At 41.7% G+C, this 20,862-nt stretch overlaps 1 protein-coding gene across 1 annotated transcript; it reads left to right on the top strand.

Moving 5' to 3' along the window:
• The first annotated feature begins 3,473 nt into the window (after positions 1-3,473).
• On the top strand, positions 3,474-19,022 carry LOC119502236 (cytosolic phospholipase A2 gamma-like). The gene is made up of 14 exons (XM_037793080.1): positions 3,474-3,773; positions 4,690-4,800; positions 8,882-9,024; positions 10,092-10,278; positions 10,391-10,496; positions 10,576-10,716; positions 12,720-12,785; positions 12,976-13,116; positions 13,350-13,496; positions 13,617-13,700; positions 14,471-14,625; positions 15,551-15,722; positions 18,142-18,310; positions 18,566-19,022. Exons 1-14 carry the CDS (start codon positions 3,666-3,668, stop codon positions 18,582-18,584), a joined length of 1,749 nt encoding a protein of 582 aa, XP_037649008.1. The 5' UTR covers positions 3,474-3,665; the 3' UTR covers positions 18,585-19,022.
• The last annotated feature ends 1,840 nt before the right edge of the window (positions 19,023-20,862 follow it).

Genomic DNA, 20,862 nt, shown 5'->3' with positions numbered 1-20,862 from the left:
GCGGTGTCACAAACCCTCTCATTTTACAGCTAAACCGTGCACTACAAAATGATTCTGAAAACATTTGAGGAGAGAAATAGGCATTAGCAGCTGGACAGCAGACCTCAGATCAGCTCTTACTGCTTGTTTTCCTCCGGTCTGTGAAATCTTGCAGATGCCGTCAAAAGCACCGGGGCATGATTTTTTTTTCAGGTTACCTGTTTCATGTTCTACTGTCATGATATAATGACTGTTTTATAAATATAACTGTTTTTTAATCATATTTGCTCCAATCTCGCCTACTGCATCTCGCTGTTTGTTTGCTCGGGTTCATGTAGAAACTCTCCTACTTATAGTTGAAGTTGTGTGACTTTGTTCATTCTGTCTCTCTGCATGGTTTCCCTCAGTAATAACCTGATATATCTTCAGCTGAAGCACATGTTTCCTGTTTTTATAGAGATAATGTTTCTCTCATCATCCTCATCAGACACTAAGTCCCATGGAGATATGGTTCCCTCCGTCAGTCTCCAGTGCGCCTCGGTCTCGGTGCGCTCTGCGTCGTCACTGGAAGTTCCTGCTTCTGATCCGCTGCAGACGAGCGGTGCGCTTCAAGCATCCACCTCTCCACAGGAACGCAAGAGGAGGAGGAGAAGAAGAAGAAGAAGAAAAAAAAAAGAAGAAGAAGAAAGGAGAAGAAGATGCTTCGTGAGCGGATGTCTTCAGGGCGGATAGACACAGAGACAGATCCGTGACAGAAAACACCGAAAAATGTTGCCTGGACATCAAACCGCGGAGCGAAGGAAGACGATGATGATGATGATGATGCTGATGCTGTTGTAGGACTGTAGGATCTCCCGAGAGGCTTCAAACCAGCTCGGTGCTCCATGGTGGGGACGGGGACAGACGGGGGACAGACGGGGACAGACGGGGACAAGAGGAAGAAATGTTCAAAGTTATAGTGCACGTGTTGTCTACAAGTGCGACCCCGCAACGCGCCGACGTCCCGCAACAGCTGCAGCAAATGAGCATGAACTGAACGAAGGATGCATGTCGTTTGGGATGTATCTGTAATTCTGCAAACATCACAAGCAACACAATAACAACACACTAACACACCAACAACAAAACAACACACCAACAACACACTAACACAACACAGCAACACACCAACACTAACACACCCACTGAGACATGTAGAGGAGGGTCGCCTGTCACACAGTTCAATAACATGAATGGAAGTGTTGCAGTGATGGTGCCATCTCTACAGTAAGTCACCATCAAACACCAGATAGATAGATATGATGTCATTATTATTATTCTACTGATATTTCAACTCAGTTATTTAGAATAACTGTCTGAATAATTTTCTTTAAAATCATCCTAATCATGTGCCAATCATCATCTGACTTGTTAAGTGTCTCTCAGTATTTACAGTAGCGTTACCACACAGACACACACCACACGTGCACTCACACGCAGATGATAGTAGTATAGCCTATACACACACACACTCACACACACACACACACAGAGGCTAATGGATGTCAGAGAGCTCCTACAGTATGGCTGTGTCACCAAGGCAACCATCCATCCCAGTCAGCACTGGTGATATTTCCGTGGAAGATGATATCTTTAATAACCGACCACCACACTTCAACTAGCAGGCCGTAAGCCAAACTGACCCAATGGTAACCATGCATTAACAATAATTAAAGAAACTAGAATAAATCCAGTTGTTTGAAGGAGATGTTTGGCAGCAATATAAAATAGAGAGAAAATGATGAGCTGTTTAACTTCCTAACACTAGCTCTAAGCAGCTTGCCAACATGTTTTTAATCAAAGCAAATGTTTAAATAATCATAATCATTTTAATTGTGTGTTTTTATGCAAATATCCACTATAGATGACAATAACAATGTACAGTACTGTGTACAGTACCTCCCTCCCCCCAAAAATATGTCTCCTCAGAAGCTGCGGTGTAATTCAAACACTGTAATTAACCGTGTATATAAAGTTTTTTATGTAAATTATATCGAACATTGAATGACATCAGATCTAAAATGTTATTCCTTCATTTAGCGCAGAGATTTCAAAAGTGGCAGATAAAATTTCTGAGTGGCAGACATAAAAAATACTTGTCTGCCACAGTGGCAGGAAGTGAAGAAAGTTCATTTCAGACCCTGATCGTGACCCTTACAACAAAACAGAGTGTCATGTCTGAGATGTCTAGGAGTTGTTAGCTGTTCACCAAAGACACATTTCTCCTCCGTCTTCTTCTCACATGCTTCCATTTCAACTTGACCAACTACATCAGTAAAATGCTGCTTACACATCGATGCATCAGTATCAACAATCTGATAATATATCACTGACAGTTGAGTGAGTATTATTACTTTTCATACTGTGGGAGTGACTGAGCTCAGACATCTGGATGGAGCTCACAGTAGAGCTGCTGCTCCTTCACGTCGAAAGGGAGTCAGCTGAGGTGGTTCTGGCATCTGATCAGGACGCCTCCTGAACACCTCCCTTTGGAGGTTTTCCTGGTGCGTCCAACTGGTAAGAGGCCCCGGGGTAGACCCAGAACACGCTGGAGAGATTAGATATCTGCTTAGCCTGCTGCCCCCGCAACCCGGCCCCTGATAAGTGGAAGAAAATGGATGGATGGATACTAAGTGAGTTTTTCTAGTAATAGAGTATTTTTCACATTTCTAAATATGTATTTTTAAGTAAAAGATCTGACTACTTCTTCCACCGTCTTTTTAATTTCTCAATCTGTCAAACAAAGCCAGACAGCACCTTGAGCACGACTAGAATCCCCAGTGATTGATTGCCTGCTGATTCCATAGACTCTTCAAATGATCATGTGATTGATTAGTCATCAGGATTACAGTAAACCCCGATGGGCACGACCATCGCCCAGGACCTCAAGGTGTAGCTAAACATCAGCTCCCTCATCAGTAAGGCCCAGCAGAGGATGTACTTCCTGCGGCAGCTGAAGAAATTCAACTTGACACAGACTACGATGGTGCACTTCTACTCGGCCATCATCGAGTCCATCCTCACCTCCTCCGTCACCGTGTGGTGGCCAGGCCATCTCTTCCAGACTCTGCCATCTGGCAAGAGGTTAAGGTCTCTCTCTCTCACACACACACACACGACTTCCCCTCTCTCTCTCTCTCTCTCTCTCTCTCTCTCTCTCTCTCTGTCACACACACACACACACACACACACACACATTACTTCCCCTCTCTCTCTCTCTCTCTCTCTCTCACTCACACACAACACACCACTGCCCCCCTGACACTGACTCCCCCCGTTCACCCCTGACCCCCTCTCACCCCCCTGCAGAAATAACATAGCATTGTGAGAGGAGAAAGAATGTGTTCATGTTTGTGAATGTGTGAGTCCTCGTGTTTCAGCCTGGTTTGAATTTGACATCTGGTTGGTATTGAGAAATCCTTCCCTCATATGGTAGAAATCTGCAGACTTGTGTGTGTGAGAGTTAAAGTATATCTGATTGTGTGTCTTTGTCTGTGTGTGACTGAAGCCTGAACAGCTCTTTTAAGGAGGAAGCCACTTCAAAACCAGCAACATCTGACTATAGAAGTCAGAAGAAGGCGGGATTCACCTATATATCTATACCGTTTCATTTACAGTAACACTGAGGGTTGGCTTCACGCCCAGACATGCAGACTGGAAACACAAGTTTTGCAGCCTCAGTGATTTGGCTTGTGATTTCAGTGGGTCTGTCAAAAGCAGTGGACAACATGGAGAGGAATACAGCCACTTCTGAGGTGAGAGATGCATGGCAAAGGATTGAGGTTGTATATTAGTAGCATGTTGACTATAATCAACGGTCTATCTCATGCTCTTTACCAGGAAATGGCACCATTTATCAGGTTCCCCTATACCCTGACACAATACTGTAGGTGTGTCTATGTGTACTATTTGTTAGACTGGCACATTCTTCACAACAGAAGATCCTATAGATGCAGCTGAAATATAGAGTGATATTGTGGTTTTATCTGACGTGTGTCTCCTCACTGTTTTGATCGATGCTCGTTCATGTCTATGTAGAGCGAGCACAAGCGCGAGCAACAGGACGCTGACTTTCGTTGACTTAACGGCCACAGGTGTCGCTGTTAACAAGCAAATTTCTGATTCTTACAAACAGTCCCTTTAAAGGTATAGGTTCACTGTTTTTCAAATCTTAAAACGATTCTCACATGCCCATACATGAACACTGAAAGAGTTTTCGGTGGAAGTGGGTCCATTGTTAGCACAGCTCCAGTGTCAGAGATGGGGAACTAAATTAACAAAGTCAAACAATACCGTTTTCAACTTCCATACAAAACCAGTACAAAGGGAAATTGGTTGAACTGTTGAACCACATACAGTAGCCTACATGTAATATCATGTTTATGTTTGTTGGCTGCTTCCTACATTTGGTCAAAAGCTCAACAGGTCCACTCATCCCTCTGTTATTCACATCCGAATGGCTGCATCCTCATCTACGGTTTGTGGTCAGGTATTTCATTCTCTGTATACTTTGTGGCCTGATTTTTATTGAATATTATTGTGCTGAATGGTTTTATCTTGATTTTCCCCACGTGAAACGCTCTGTTTTGAAAGTGCTTTGTAAATAATGTGTATTCTTATTTATTGGTATCATTCAGTCTAATTCAGTGAGCTGTCTTTGATCATTTCCAGAGAGCCGTCCGTCAGTCCCAGTCTCTGTGTGCTGGTGAGCAGCAGTACGTTCACGAGAGGAAACAAGTAGTTCTGGAGTCACTCGGCAGCCTGGGGATCAACTGCACTGCTGTAAGAAAGAGAACTTCTGGGAGGACATCTCCTGTTTGACTCTCTCTCTTTCCTGTTTCGTTCTTCACAGTAGAAAAAAACTTTTATTTTTCTTTGAAGAATGTGTCATGTTTTGCACAGATGTTCTCCTACACATGTGATGGCCTCTCGTTACATAACACCAGAGTCTGTTTCCTCCATGACTTCTATGAGCTCCGTATAGACACTATACACACAGAGTAGACTCCAGTACATCCTCAAGTCATCTGTACTGCTGAAGCTGTACTGTTATTAGGTAACAGATACTGTGGTACGTCATCTAAAAAGGCTGATATTATATATGATATGTTATATAATATGTGTTATTATCATATAATGACAAAATAATTTTTAAGCATGTCTGGATTAATCTGTTAGGAGAACCTAAGGCAGGGATCAGCAACATGCGTCTCTTTAGCTCCTCTCCAGTGGCTCCCTGTGGATTTATAAAAATGGAAATGAATAACAGTTTTTTGTTTACATTTTCATTTTTATTTATCATTGTTGTAGGTCTATGGTACGACAGTACGACGGAGTATAGGGCCATATTGAGGAAAAAAAAAAAAAATCTGAGATTTCGAGAATAAAGTCATAATATTGCGAGTAAAAATTTGTAGTATTATGAGAATGAAGTCCTAATATTATAAAGTAGTAATTTTACGTGTTATTTTCTTTTTTTCTCGTAAAGTTCTGACTTTATTCTGGTAATATTATGACATTTTGTTCTCGTAAAGGTATGACTTTATTCTCGTAATATTACGACTTTTTTTCTCGTAAAATTATGACTTTATTCTGTAAATCTCAGATGTTTTTTCCCTCAATTTGGCTCTAATACTCCGTAGTACATTTTCACTTTGGCCCTCACTGCATTAGACTTATATACTATATACTTAGACTATAAACTGTGTTACCTTCATCACAATGCTCAAATGTTTTGTTTTTTTAGTAAAGGTTGCTGACCCCTGACCCAAGGCAAAGCATTGAATCACTATTCTATTATTCTTCTATTACTTTGCTGTGTATAAATCTACACATACTTAAATTTAAATAATAAAAATGTTACTTTAAAGTGGCAGTAGGCGGAATATTTTTGGCATCATTAGGGAAAAATTCCATAATAACCTTTCAGCATATTGTAATTCAAGTGTTCTGAGAGAAAACTAGACTTCTGCTCCTCCTCATGGCTCTGTTTTCAGGCTTTAGAAAATCTAGCCTGTGACGGGAGACTTTGACCAATCACAGGTCATTTCAGAGAGAGAGAGCGTTCCCATTGACTGCTGCTGTGCACTACAAGATGTTTCTGAGAACATAAACAGGCATTACAGTAACAGAATATTGATTCATATTTGATCAGCGCTGTCTAGTTTGACCGTTTGATTGGAGTCCAGCTCAGCTCTGATTGGTTGTTTTTCTCCGGTCTGTGAAATCCTGAAGATGCCGTTAAGAGCACTAGAGGACACAGAGGCACATATTTTACGTATATGTTGTATAAAAAAAAAATGTTTAATCATATTTTCTGGCCATTGGCCATGTATTTCATAAATATAACAGACATATTCCAGGTCAGTCTAGGAGGAAAAGGGCCAACTGGGCATCGGTTTTTAATCCTTTCAAATCCCGCAATTCTCTCCATCTGTTGAATGACCGAGCAAGGTTGACTCGTGTTTTCATCCGTGTCCTATCACTGTTTCTTTCAGCTTTTTTATATTCTGGATCCTCCTGCTTCCTTTTAACTGGCTCTGGCTCTCTGCTAAGCTTTGACTGTGAATATGTAATCATAGGCTCTTTCAGTCTTTCTGCCGTAAATCCTTTTTTCTCTGATGTCGCGAATAATCTGACCCGAGGACAGGCATTAAGAATAATATAGAAATAGACAATCTTCTCATTGATGGTCTCATTTACTTATGTAGGTCACACAGAGGCATCGGTATTACATTGAGACTGTGTCATAACCAGTTAAAAGCTCCAATTGTAGTAACTTTAAGTTGCTTTCAAACAGGCAGCTGTTTTTAGTGATAAAGCTCTACCTGCTTAGCACCCCTCGGGAGCTGGTGGAGACCAAAACCAGAGCTAAAACAGAGAATATTTGACTTACTTACTTTGACTTTATTGTCCACCTCAGTGGAAATTTGTCTTTGACTTCTCTAGTACATATAAGATAAATTCAGACATGACACAGCATATCACCAAGACAATAAAAAAACTTAAAAACATACAGTCAGCAAAACACTCCGCACTGTTACAAAACATACAACAACAGAGGTACAATTGTGCAAATGGGCAGGAAACAGCAGCAGCAGATAGGGATAAGTTAAACCCTTCAAAATACTTTAGGTCTTCCCTATAGTGCAGTCATTTTTGCATTCAGTACCTGTATGGCATGGGGAATAAAAGACCTCTTATATATGTTCCGGCTCGCCCTTGGGTCCCTGAATCTCAAGTATATGTGCTGACTTACACCAAAGCTCCTCAGCTTCCTGATTAAAAATAGTCGCTGGTTGGCTCTCTTAAAACTGAGTTTTCAGTAAAACTTAAAGTTTGATCAATGATCGTGTCCAAGTACTTAAAATGTTCCACTACTTCCACAGGCTGGATGTTAAAAACAACAACAGGGGCGATGTTACTGGTCCCCCTTGGTTTTGTTTGTATTACAAGTTCCTTTGTTTTCGCCACGTTAATTTCCAAATCACTAGTCTGACACCAAGTCCTGTAGCAAGGTGACCTGGCTGAAGTAAGCCTCCTCAGGTGTGGCATTAGTTTCTGTCAGAAGACCAACCAAGGCCATGTCATCAGCATATTCAAGCAACTTAATATTGCTGCTGTGCACAGTCATGTCATTTGTATAAATAGAGAACAACAGAGGTGACAACACGCAGCCTTGTGGTGCTCCAGTATTTAGAACAAGCTCGTCTTGAGTGGACCCCCGTTCATTTAAACTCTCTGAGGGCGGTCAGTTAAAAAGCTTCTAATCCAGTGAATGAGCCCACCGTTCACATCCGTCTTAAAAAGTCGTCCTAAAAGAGGGTCAATTTGCACAGTATTAAAAGCCAAGCTAAAATCAATAAAAAGAACACGAGCAAATGATTTTGGTTGTTGCAGGTGTTCAGTTTACATTCGTCAGGTGGCCATAAACACTACGCAAAATAAATACTATAGGTTGCTTGATGTCTGGTGGATGTGTAAATAGGCAATTGTTTGCTAAGACATATAGAACCATATAACAGAAGACAGAGAGGAAGACAGAAATGCAACAAAGGCCAGATTTGAGGTTTACAGTTGGCTTTTTAAACCCTGAGTCATATTAATTTGATAAGATTATAGACTGACTGACGGCAGAGAGAAAAAAAAACTGCTGATACAACGTCAAACCAATGATAAATGAGAGTACTGTCTCACATAAGAGGACATCACTACATTCTACCATTCCAATGCATGTCTAAAGGGACAGAGAGTTCAAATGCTTAAAGGTCCCATATTGTAAAAAGTGAGAAAGTGAGTCTTTTATATTATATAGCATGTTTAAGTGATATATACATACTGTTAAACTATCAAAACGCTCAATATACGGAGAAATACACACAGCCTGTATTCAGAAATTGCGCATTTGAAACAAGCCGTGAGGATTTCTGTCCATTTGTGATGTCACAAATGTACAATATTTACCATTACACAGTTTTAAACGTAAACATTCTAAATGTGTCCCAGTTTATTTCCTGTTGCAGTGTATGTGAATAACATCAGCCGACAGGAAGTAAACATGGACCCAAACTGTTGCCTAGCAACGCAATTCTGTTGCAATTCCATTGAAATGCACTTAAACCGGTATATTCAGGCAGACAGTACAAGGAAAATAATGTGTTTTTTGAAATTTAATGCATGTAAACATGTTCTAGTAGAAACACAAAATACAAGTATGAACCTGAAAATGAGCATGATATGGGACCTTTAATAACCACTAATAACCCTAACAATGAAGTATGTCAAATAATAATAATAATAATAAAGACATTCTCTTATAGCTGACTATTTGATGCAATTAGCTCTCCATCATGTTTCCAACAAGGATTCGGTTCCCCACATCGCTCTGCTGGCATCAGGTGGTGGTCAGAGGGCAGCTGTGGCTCTGGTGGGTTCCCTCTATCAGATGGAGAAGGAAGGCCTGTTGGACACTCTGCTCTACATGGGAGGAGTTTCTGGGTCAACGTGGTAACAATAATCACACTTACACACATAAACACCAGTTTGTGTATGAATGAGAGCTGAACAGATGGACAGGCCAGAACACAGAGCGGAACAAACGATTGGATTAAACTCTGAAGTTTACTTTACAGCATTTCTGTTTCACTGTGAAGAAAGATGCAGGTGACTCGAGTAGAGAAGAGTATAATATGCAATACTCGGGACTTAAAGGGATAGTTGTGGTGTTCTGAAGTGGGGTTGTATAAGGTACTTATCCATAGTCAGTTTAATAACTTACAGTAGATGACGGTCGTTGTGCTCCCCAGCATCGAGAAACAGACAGGAGCACCGACACCGGAGCAAAGCAATACAGTGCTGTGGACGGGGTCGGCAGAAAAAAGTACCGAAAAGAAATTGATGTCCTTTTAAAAGGGATGGAGAGAAGGAGAGAGGAGCTCAGTGTGTCATAGGAAGTCCCCCGGCAGTCTTGGCCTATAGCAGCTTAACTAGGGGCTGATCCAAGGCAGCCTGAGCCAGACTTGGGCCAGCCCTAACTATAAGCGTTATCAAAGAGTAAAGTCTTAAGCCTACTCTTAAATGTGGAGAGGGTGTCTGCCTCCCGGACTGAGACTGGGAGCTGGTTCCACAGAAGAGGAGCTTGATAGCGGAAGGCTCTGGCTCCCATTTTACTTTTGGAGACTCTATAGTATAGTGGATTAATTTAGGGTGACATATTCTTCATGACACAGCCACGTTTCAGTAAGACAAAATAAATCAATCTGATATTAAATCATTTACTAGTAGAGCTTTAGATGACAGAGATCTGATATTTAAGAGTCCACATTTAATTCTCCTGTTTTGTTGCTCTGTTGCGGTGGTGGTGTTAGTTTATATTAGTTTATTATATATAACTCCTCTTCTGTTTACTTCTGATTTAATTAATTTAAGTGGTCGTGGGGCAGACACAGTCTCTAATGGAAGTGCAGAGAAGCGTGTAGGTTTTTTCAGACAGGGAGCGACACTCTTTGGAACAGCTTTGTTATTTCCGTATTTACAGAAAAATGAACCTATGTGTACCTGTCACCCCCCGATAGGTCCATGTCCTCCATCTACAGTGACCCACAGTGGAGCACCAACATGGACACAGCAGTGTCCAGGCTGTCAGGTCCTGGGGTCGAGTTGAAGGAGGCTCTGGCCTGGCTAGATGAGAGGGCAAAGGAGGAGCATTTCTCGCTCACTGATATCTGGGGGGTGTTGACTTCTGCTGGGATCATGAAACAGGTACAAGGGGCAAACACACACACCATTTTACTCCCAATATGTCCCATTTGAAATGTCTTCTATGAAGATCGTATGCGTCGTCCTTCAGGTAAAACATCTTGTGTTTCATCAGATGGACCTACGGCGTCTTTCAGATGAGGCCAGCAGAAATGCCACCAACCCTTACCCCATCTACTGCGCCATAGAGAAGCACTGCTTCTCACACGGGCCTATAGAAGGTAGACACATGCATATGCACATGAGGACTTTAGTGAGTTATTGACTTGCAAGTGTAAACAGACTTTCTGTCTTTCTCAGCGAAATGGTTCGAGGTGAGCCCTCACGAGGCTGGTTTCACAGAGTTGGGTGTCTTCATCAATACTTCTCTCCTGGGCAGCAAATTCCAGAGTGGAGAGCTACTGGAGCAGAAGCCAGAGATGGACATGGTCAAACTACAAGGTCAGAATCAGAATCGTTTTTATTGGCCAAGCATGTAAAAACTTACATACAGTCCCTTTAAATAGGCTATTTCTCATTATATTTACATGATACATTCAAAATAAGCAACAATCAAAATTAAAACTAGAATGGCACTCAGAGAGCGCAGACCTCCGCCAAGATGCCAGAGTACGATGCCCCTCCCCACCCCCATCTTCGTTCAGCTTGCGCCATCATTCACGTGTATTTTTGTTTATGATGAGATCAGCTGTACGTAGCGGGGCATCATAAAACACTTCATTCAAACTGGACAGAAACAAAATAAAACTCACCTAAACCGTCGTCGTTACTTTTTCCAACAATCACCAAGTGTGCTTTGGTCCAACTCAACTGTAAATTCACCGAGTTTAATGTGAAAAATTGTGAATCTACAGGTGTCCCCCCCCCCCCCCCCCCTCACCCGCTCTCTCTCTGTCTCTCTCTCTCTGAAGGAAAGAGGCGGGGTCACACGTCATCAACGCGTCATCAGTTACACTGCGCATGTGTTATACCCACAGGTCTTAATGTTCTGGCTGATCGGAATCCTTTAAAAAATTCCTGAATCTGGATCATGATGCGGATCGCCACCAAAATCTAATTGATTGCTCATTGTGTCACACCCCACCCCTCCAAAAAATTTCATTCAAATCCATTCCGGACTTTTGGAGTAATACTGATAACAGACAAACAAACCAACAAACCAACAAACCAGCGCCGGTGAAAACATAACCTCCTTTCTAGGCCATCAGCCTTGGCGGAGGTAAATATGTTTTTAACACCAACAACTCAGCTCATCTGATGTATATATGAGCAGCACAGCTGATTATGTGGGTAGCGCCCAAGAAAAATTTGCCAAAATGCTCTGCCAATGGTAAACAGTGTATTCTCATAAGGCTACCAGGAAGCCTGCAATGACTGCCCTTCACCGTCAGGCCCATTTGCACTGGTGTCGACAACACAGACAATGGAACCTGAACATGTGGGGGAATGTCATGTTCAGTGATGAGTCCAGGTTCTGTCTGCGAAAGTTGGATGGCAGGGTCACGCAGAGAACGCTATGCTGATTGTTGAACTGATGGAGTAACAGCTTTTGGTGGGGGCAGTGTCATGGTGTGGGGCGGCATCTCCCTCACTGGCAAAGCAAGGCTTGTCATCATTGAAGGCCATCTCAATGCAGGGAGATATCGGGATGAGATTCTGCAGCCAGTGGCGATCCCATATCTCCACAATCTGGCACCTAACTTCATCCTCCAAGAAACAACGCTCACCCCACAGAGCCAGGGTTATCACAGACTACCTCCACAATGTAGGAGTAGAGGGATGGAACGGCCTGCCAAGAGTCCAGACCTCAACCCAATTCAACACTTGTAGGATCAGCTTGGGCGTGCTGTACGTGTTAGAGTGACCAACACAACCTTGTTGGCTGACCTGCAACGAATCCTGGTTGAGGAATGGAACGCCATCCCACAGCAACATGTGACCAGGTTGGTGACCAGCATGAGGAGGAGGTGCCAGGCTGTTGTGGCTGCGTATGGATCTTCCACCGTTACTGAGACTCCTGACGGTGTATTAAATGAATAAAGTGTAAAATTGCCAATTTGTCTTGTTTGTTCCTTGTTACTGATAGAGAGTTCAATCATCCAATCCACCAAACAACTCAAATCAAGAGTCAACACCAACAGGAGAATACACTGTTTACCATTGACGGAGCATTTTGGCAAATTCTTCTTGGGCGCTACCCACATAATCAGCTGTGCTGCTCATCCCACAAATGCATGATCCTCACAAGTTGGACATCATTGTGAAGATAAATAAACAGGCTTTCCAACGATGAAAAATACAATGACCATTAGCATTGTAACAACAGAGAAATAATCCACCAAACACAAGTTTCCGTACTTTGTTTTCCAGTTTAGATGTGATTGACAAACAACCCACCAACTAACAACAAACTCTGTGTGTGCGTGTGTATTGAAACTGCGCAGGTGTTCTAGGATGTGCGTTGGCTCATGAGGAGACAATCAGAGATTTCATCCCTCCCTGGCTGAATGGTAATCACAGACATTGTCATACAGTAAACAGTACACATGTAGTTATAGAAGTAGCAGGGATAAATCTCTTGCTGTGTGTGTGTGTGTGTGTGTGTGTGTGCGTGTGTGTGCGTGTGTGTGTGTGTGTGTGTGTGTGTGTGTGTGTGTGTGTGTGTGTGTGTGTGCGCGTGTGTGTGTGTGTGTCTTTCAGTGCCTGGACAGATAGACAGCGCTGCTGAAGAGTACCTGCGTATAAACTATGCCATCGATGCGCTAGTAGCCCTGACCAGAAGCATCATTAAGGATCCTGCTGCTCTGTCTGAGCTGGACAAGCTGCAGAAAATACTAAATGGTGACGATGAAGACAATGACCCTGCTCAGATGATTCACTGCAAAAATTAACTATTAATAAATCCAATTGTTTTGGTAGCTGCAAGCTAATTCACAAGATGGCAGCTAAAACCATCAATGTTTCAATTTTCTTCCCATTTCAACTTTTTTTTGTGTCTGTGATGAAATAATGACTCAGCAAATGTCATTTTGAAAATGCCACAGTGTCCATTATAGATCCTTATCTTTTTCCAGACGAGGTAAATCTGAATAAGTCAGCGTTGCTGGAGTCAAAGAGTGCGGAGGAAAGGAAAAGTCTTTTTCAGCAGTGGAGTCGGGAGCTGCTGGCGGCAGTAGAGACCTGGAGCCAGTCTCTGGAGGACGGAGATTTCAAAACACACGGTGAGTGTACGGCAGACAGACCGCCAGACTGGTCACCGCTGGAGACAAACACAACCATTCTTATTTTAATGAAAAGTAAACACGTCTGTGTATTCACTTTTCAATATGTTTCCCCCCCAGTTTCTCTGCTTACTAAGCAAGTCCTTCCCATGATTATGAAATGGGAGTGGGGAACTACCACAAACTTCCTCTACCAATACCAAGGTGAGAAGACAGACCTCTTCAGCAACAGTTGCAATCAACTTTAGTAAAAAAAAAAAAGGCTAGGTTGTCTATCTTTAAAAAAAAGAAATAGCTTGATGTTTTGGATAATACGCTCATTCGCTTTCTCGTTGATTGAAGGAAATCTCAACTTTTTTGAATGTAACAAGCGCACCGCAGGTCATGTGACAAGAACGAACCCATCGGCGCCACATGACTTGTTTCACCCTTTCTGCCTTAAGGGCGTCACATTGAAGAATCAGCCAAACTGAATGCTTTTTCCACAGACAAATGGAGCAGTAAAGCTACTTTAAGGGGGGTTTACGGTGATCTTTGTTTTGACTTTGTTTGGTTTAGTCAGTGAGGCTTACTGCTAAATTACCACAACTTCATCAACATCACAGCACACAGGTTTTAGTGCAGGCATACATAATACTGTGGCAGATTGCGCATAGCATGTAATGTCTTTATGATTTGGACCCGCGGTTTTCAAATCCTTTGTCTGGCGGGTCTTATTTGATAGGCGTGATTCAATAGTTGCATTGATGAGGAGGAGCTCCTGAAACATAGAGTCTGCTCTTTAGTCCATGATGACCCCTAAATGAGGTATATGGACATAGTTACATACAGAAAACAGCGACACCTTTGAGCAAATTCAATACGATAATAATGAAGAAAATGATATGTAAGTAGATAGATGAATGAATAAGTTAAAACAGCCTTGCCTGAAGTTCAGTTGAATTGAAAGATTCTTACATTCTGTTGCTGGGCAGATTCCACGGTTCCTACTTGCCTTCGCTCGCAAGAAAGTTTCCACCTGGTAGACGCCGGGCTGCTGATTAACGTAGCCTACCCTTCATTTCTGGGAGACAAGAGAGACATTGACCTCATCATCGCACCAGAGTACAGCGCTGGAAACCTGTTTGAGGTAGGCCTACTGTACAGTGTGTGTGTGTGATTATGGATTGTAATTTGATTATGATTTGTGATATTGGGCTATACGACTAAAATAGTTTCAGTCTGCTCTGAACCCTGGATTGAAACTAACTGATAATGCTGCATATACTTCCTTCCTATAGTTCCTTTATTTCATGGTTGGCTCCAACTCTGTTACCCTTTTGGAACAGTGGAACCACTCTTTTGTTGGATTGAAAGTGCAAATTTCAACAACAAATGTGTTATGATTCATATTTCAGCTTTGTAATCATGTCATTTAACTGAGTGATCAGTTGCTACCTGTCTTGTTCCTGCATATGTTTCTCATATAAATGTGGATGATAACTTTTGTGGTGGCAGTTTCTGTTAAAACAAGACACAAACCAAGGTAACAACTTGTCTTTCAAGTAAATTTAATAAAAAAGCATATATTAATAAGAAAAGCATCTGCAGATGGACTCACGAGCACAGCCACCTGAGTGGACTGTGGCAAGTGAGCCCCGCTTACAAAGAGTAATCATTATTTATACATACTAAAGCATAACACACAGGTAAGTGCAAAGAAGAAAAGAAGAGAAGGATAGAAAGTGTATCAATGCGTCAGCACATAGCAGACAACAGAGCATCACAAGACATAACAAGTATTTCAGCAATCTGTTGTTTGCAGTTACAGAGAACTAAAATGTCAGGTCACTGTCTTATGGTGACAAAGTTGAACATGTGAGGCCCTGAGATTGTCTAAACGTACAGTGTTAACTGCAGATATGAAAATTGCCATTACACTTTATAAGAACCTACTTCTAAACCCTTTATAAAAGTAGCCAAATTATAAAGTGGTTCTTGCCTATATGTCTAACTCAAGTGTGATTTATTGGCCGGACTGTGAAACAACGTTCACCCCTCTGCTTCCTCCACAGACTCTGACTCTGACCAGAGCATATGCAGCGGCAGTGAAGAAGCCTTTCCCCGAGATAAACGACACAATCCTGGAGGAGAAAGACTGGCCGAAGGACTGCTATGTGTTTGAGGGAAAAGAGAAGGAGCCCACCGTCGTTTACATGCCGCTATTCAACAGACGCAACTGTAAAGGTCTGTTAAAAACCTACAGATTTGTTTTCATGACTTGTCTTCTCTGGAGGCCAAAATAACAAAGAGCCATGATTTTTTTTTTTGGCATTGATGTTAGGCAACTAGCAAACTAAGCCTCTGGTTGAAATATAAATACAAAACATAATTCCATTCATCTGTGACTATGACATTTATTCAGGAAGATCATCAGGCAAGTTTATTAGTACTGACCTCATTGTTCAATGTGTTCCATGTCCTGTTTTGTCTTCTTTACTCTATGATTATAATGCATTATATGATTATACTGCACATAGTATATGATTATAATGCATTATATAATTATACTGCACACAGCATGACTATAATGCATTATATGATTATAATCAGACATCAGGGGCGAGCACTGTAAAACTACAAAGATGGCGGGATCAAAGATGGCCGCCAACATGTCACCACATGTTCTCTTTGTTCTTCGGAGCACATGTGCTCAGGAAGGACAGAGAGGGGGGTGATGTGGGGTTAAGATATCTGAAGCTGTATGTTTATGTTTAACTAATTCACAGTTTATGTATGTGATCTTAATGTGTGTCAGATAATGCAGTGGGTTAGAAAAGATGGTTAGTTTGCATGCAAGACCTTGTCTATGTGAAGCATAAACTAAACACATCAGATGCGGCGAAACCAGATACCCAAATATCAAAATACAAATAAATCACCACAGTCAAACTCAATGAATAACATTAAACCAAATCAATACAAGTACATCCTAGAAATCAAAGTTGAACAGTCCTGCTCAGCCATGTGCAATTTCTACTGCTAAAGTAAGCCCAGTACGTTACCGATCCATGGAATAAAAGGGGATTGTAATTCCATGTGTTGAAGTTGTGGTTCCAAGTCAAAGATGTTGTCTTTGCTTTGCTCCAATCAAGTTGTGCAGATGGGTTAGCTAGGTGCTAACTTCCTTGCGGTTGTTGCTTGAAGTTAGTAGGTAAGAAGGCAGGCTCTCGCGTCTTCTGCTTCAGAAGTTCCTTGTGTTCCAATGGCTGTTTCCTAACAGGCCATAGATCAGAAGCAAAGCTGCTTTGCAGCTGGAGAGCAGCAGCTCACCTCAAGCAGGTCAGCTTGGGTGAGAAGGTGAAGAAAGAGCGGAAAGAGAAGGAACAAAGAGATTCCTCTGGATTTGTTCTGGGGGATTTTCACATTTATGTGTGAATGCTACAGTAGCCAATAACTGCTGAGCTTTGTCCACAGCCAATGGCTGCATGACTTAAGGATCCTGAGAAGCACAGTTCATTGTCTCTGCCACCAGAAATGGCAGGTCCCTACAAATGCATAATATAATTATACTGCACATAGTATATGATTATAAAGCATTATGATTATACTGCACATAGTATATGATTATAATGCATTATATGATTATACTGCACATAGTATATAATAATATTGCATTATATAATTATACTGCACATAGTCTATTATTATTATGCATTGTATGATTATACTGCACATAGTCTATGATTATAGTGCACATAGTATATGATTATCATGCATTATATGATTATACTGAGCATAGTCTATTATTATAGAGCACATAGTATATGATTATACTGCACATAGTCTGATTATAGTGCACATAGCATATGATTATCATGCATTATATGATTATACTGCACATTTTATGTGAGTATAATGCAATGCATGATTATACTGCACATAGTATATAATTGTATTGCAGTATATGATTATACTGCACTTAGTATATGATTATATCGCATTATATGATTTTACTGCACTTAGTATATGATTATAATGCATTATATGATTCACGTCCGTTGGCGTTCGTTACCGCTGCACAAGGCACCCTTTAGAGTCGGAAGGAGATGCACCAGGCTTTCAATTAACTATAATGTAAACCAATCCGAGATAACAGTAAACACTCAGAGAAAGTGCGCTGGGAGTGACTGTGGTGGCGTAGTTTTAAGAGTGAAAGGGACACACAGGATGGGCTGGAGGGGAGGTGGATGGGTCCAAATTTGCACCGTACAAACGTAGTAGTTTTAAGCCCAACCATGTTGCTTTGTTTAATTCACAACATTAAATGCATGTTTACCGCGAGCGAAAAGTGACGCTGAGGGGTCTGACAAAGCGTCAGTATGTGATGAGTTGAGATGAGAATGTGTTGACTTCAGAGATCTGAAATCAGGCTAAAGGGACCTTACTCTGGAAAGGCCACAGAGGAGTTGATTAGCAGTGCACAACCCAAAGTAAAGTCTGACATGAAGACTGCACTAATAGATCCCAGAGTAAGAAACTTATCTGTGCTCATTTTGCCCAAAAGAATCTTTTAGCGCTAGGCTGTTAGCAAGGTGTCAAGAAGAAGAAGAAGAATAGCAGGGTGGGGACTGGAGCCTAAACAGGTCTTCCCTGTTTCCTATAGATGCAGCAGAGGTCAAAGCAAAAATGGAGGAATTTTCCACCTTCCAGCTTCCCTTCAGCCAGGACAAGATCGAGTTTGTGTTGGAGACGGCGAAAGTCAACATGAAGAACAACAAGGAAACTCTGCTGAGGGAGATTAACAAGGCCGCTCTCCGCCGACACGACAAGAGGTAAGGACGGGCGGGTGGGGGCACCGTCGATGTAGGTCAGACCTGAGCGCCACATGTCGGTACAGCATGTAATCTGTGGGCTCACTGTGTCTCTGTGTATCTGAGGAAACAATCTGTGTGAACGGAGATGGACGGATAAAAAAAGGATTCAGTGATAGGAGTTTGTGTAATATCTGTGTGTGTGGATGGCTGATGGATAAATAACTGACTTATTAGAATCTAACATGTCCACTTCTCTGTCTTTCTCCCCTCCAGGACGTCTGTGCTGTCCTAGATCAGGATTATAATCCAGAGAGCATAACAACGACCAATACACACCCCTGTAATGTAACAGCATGTAACCATCATTTTTTTTATTGTACTGTATGTACGCTTTATGGACAAAAGTATGCAGACATCCCTTTTTTTTCATGGCTCTTAGTTCCAATGGAGGGAAATGTTGCTATTGCAATAATTGGCAACAATTTGAGGAAGGCCCTGTGATTCAAGATTCAACACTCAAGAGTTATATTTGTCACGTACTCATACAGGATGTGCAGTGAAATGTAAAGTGGCAGTGCTCACGAGATTGTGCAAAACAACATCAATTATACAAATATTTTAAAGGTCCCATATTGTAAAAAGTGAGATTTTCATGTCTTTTATATTATAAAGCAGGTTTAAGTGCTTTATAAATACTGTTAAATTATCAAAACGCTCAAAATACGGAGAAACACACACATCCCTTATTCAGAAATTGTGCGTTTGAAACAAGCCGTTTGGATTTCTTTCCATTTGTGATGTCACAAATATACAATATTTACACCATTACACGGTTTTAAACGTAAATATTCTAAATGTGTAAATAACATCCGCTGACAGGAAGTACACATGGACCCAAACTGTTGCCTAGCAATGCAATTCCATTGCTATTCCGTTGAAATACGCTAAAACGGAGCGTTTCAGATGGAGGGTAAATACAGGTATATTCAGGCCGACAGTATGAGGAAAATAAAGTTTTTTTTAACATTACAGCATGTAAACATGTTCTAGTAGAAACACAAAATAAAAGTAATAACCTGAAAATGTGCATGATATTGGACCTTTAATTAATAACTAGCTCTGAAAGCAGAAGTCTAGGAAAAATGATTGCAAGCAGACAATCAAGTGTACTACTATTGTACAGTTTATTTAAAAAATGAGGTCAGTAACAAAAACACATGCTTGTGCATCTAAACTGGAAAAACAAAGTTCGGAAACTTGTGTTTGGTGGATTATTTCTCTGTTGTTACAATGATAATTGGCATTGTATTTTACATCGTTGGAAAGCCTGTTTATTTACCTTTGCAATGATGTCCTACTTGAAAGGATCATGCATTTGTGGGATGAGCAGCACAGCTGATTATGTGGGTAGCGCCCAAGACAAATTTGCCAAAATGCTCTAAACAGTGTATTCTCATAAGGCTACCAGGAAGCCTGCAATGACTACCCTTCACCATCAGGCCCGCTTGCGCTGGTGTCGACAACACAGACAATGGAACCTGAACATGTGGGGGAATGTCATGTTCAGTGATGAGTCCAGGTTCTGTCTGCCAAAGTTGGACGGCAGGGTCAAAGTATGGAGACGACACGGAGAACTCTATGCTGATTGTAGCACCAATGGAGTAACAGCTTTTTGGTGGGGCTGTGTCATGGTGTGGGACGGCATCTCGCTCACTGGCAAAACAAGGCTTGTCATCATTGAAGGCCATCTCAATGCAGTGAGATATCGGGATGAGATTCTGCAGCCAGTGGCGATCCCAAATCTCCACAATCTGGCACCTAACTTCATCCTCCAAGATGACAACGCTCACCCCCACAGAGCCAGGGTTATCACAGACTACCTCCACAATGTGGGAGTAGAGAGAATGGAACGGCCTGCCAAGAGTCCAGACCTCAACCCAATTCAACATGTGGGATCAGGTTGGGCGTGCTGTACGTGTTAGAGTGACCAACACAACCACGCTGGCTGACCTGCAACGAATCCTGGTTGAGGAATGGAACGCCATCCCACAGCAACGTGTGACTAGGTTGGTGACCAGCATGAGGAGGTGGTGCCAGGCTGTTGTGGCTGCGTATGGATCTTCCACCGCTACTGAAGCTCCTGACGGTGGATTAAATGAATAAAGTGTAAAATTGCCAATATGTCTTGTTTGTTCCTTGTTACTGATAGAGAGTTCAATCATCCAATCCACCAAACAACTCAAAACAAGAGTCAATACCAACAGGAGAATACACTGTTTACCATTGACGGAGCATTTTGGCAAATTTTTCTTGGGCGCTACCCACATAATCAGCTGTGCTGCTCATCCCACAAATGCATGATCCTTACAAGTGGGACATCATTGCGAAGGTAAATAAACAGGCTTTCCAACGATGTAAAATACAATGACCATTAGCATTGGAACAACAGAGAAATAATCCACCAAACACAATTTTCCGAACTTTGTTTTTCCAGTATATATATATGCATGTACCTAGACACAAAAATACTGAATGTGGGCACACACACTCACATTTATATGTGTTATTAT

This window comes from Sebastes umbrosus, chromosome 14 (assembly GCF_015220745.1).
Source record: "Sebastes umbrosus isolate fSebUmb1 chromosome 14, fSebUmb1.pri, whole genome shotgun sequence".
NCBI lineage: Eukaryota > Metazoa > Chordata > Actinopteri > Perciformes > Sebastidae > Sebastes > Sebastes umbrosus.
Note: the sequence above shows the minus strand (reverse complement) of the source record. Positions and strands in the feature narration are given on the sequence as shown.

Excerpts from the sequence above, each read along its gene's own strand:
- LOC119502236 (XM_037793080.1), top strand. The coding sequence starts at position 3,666 with ATGCAGACTGGAAACACAAGTTTTGCAGCCTCAGTGATTTGGCTTGTG. Across the intron at positions 14,626-15,550 it reads GCGCTGGAAACCTGTTTGAG|ACTCTGACTCTGACCAGAGC; the intron begins GTAGGCCTACTG and ends CTTCCTCCACAG. Across the intron at positions 15,723-18,141 it reads CAACAGACGCAACTGTAAAG|ATGCAGCAGAGGTCAAAGCA; the intron begins GTCTGTTAAAAA and ends TGTTTCCTATAG.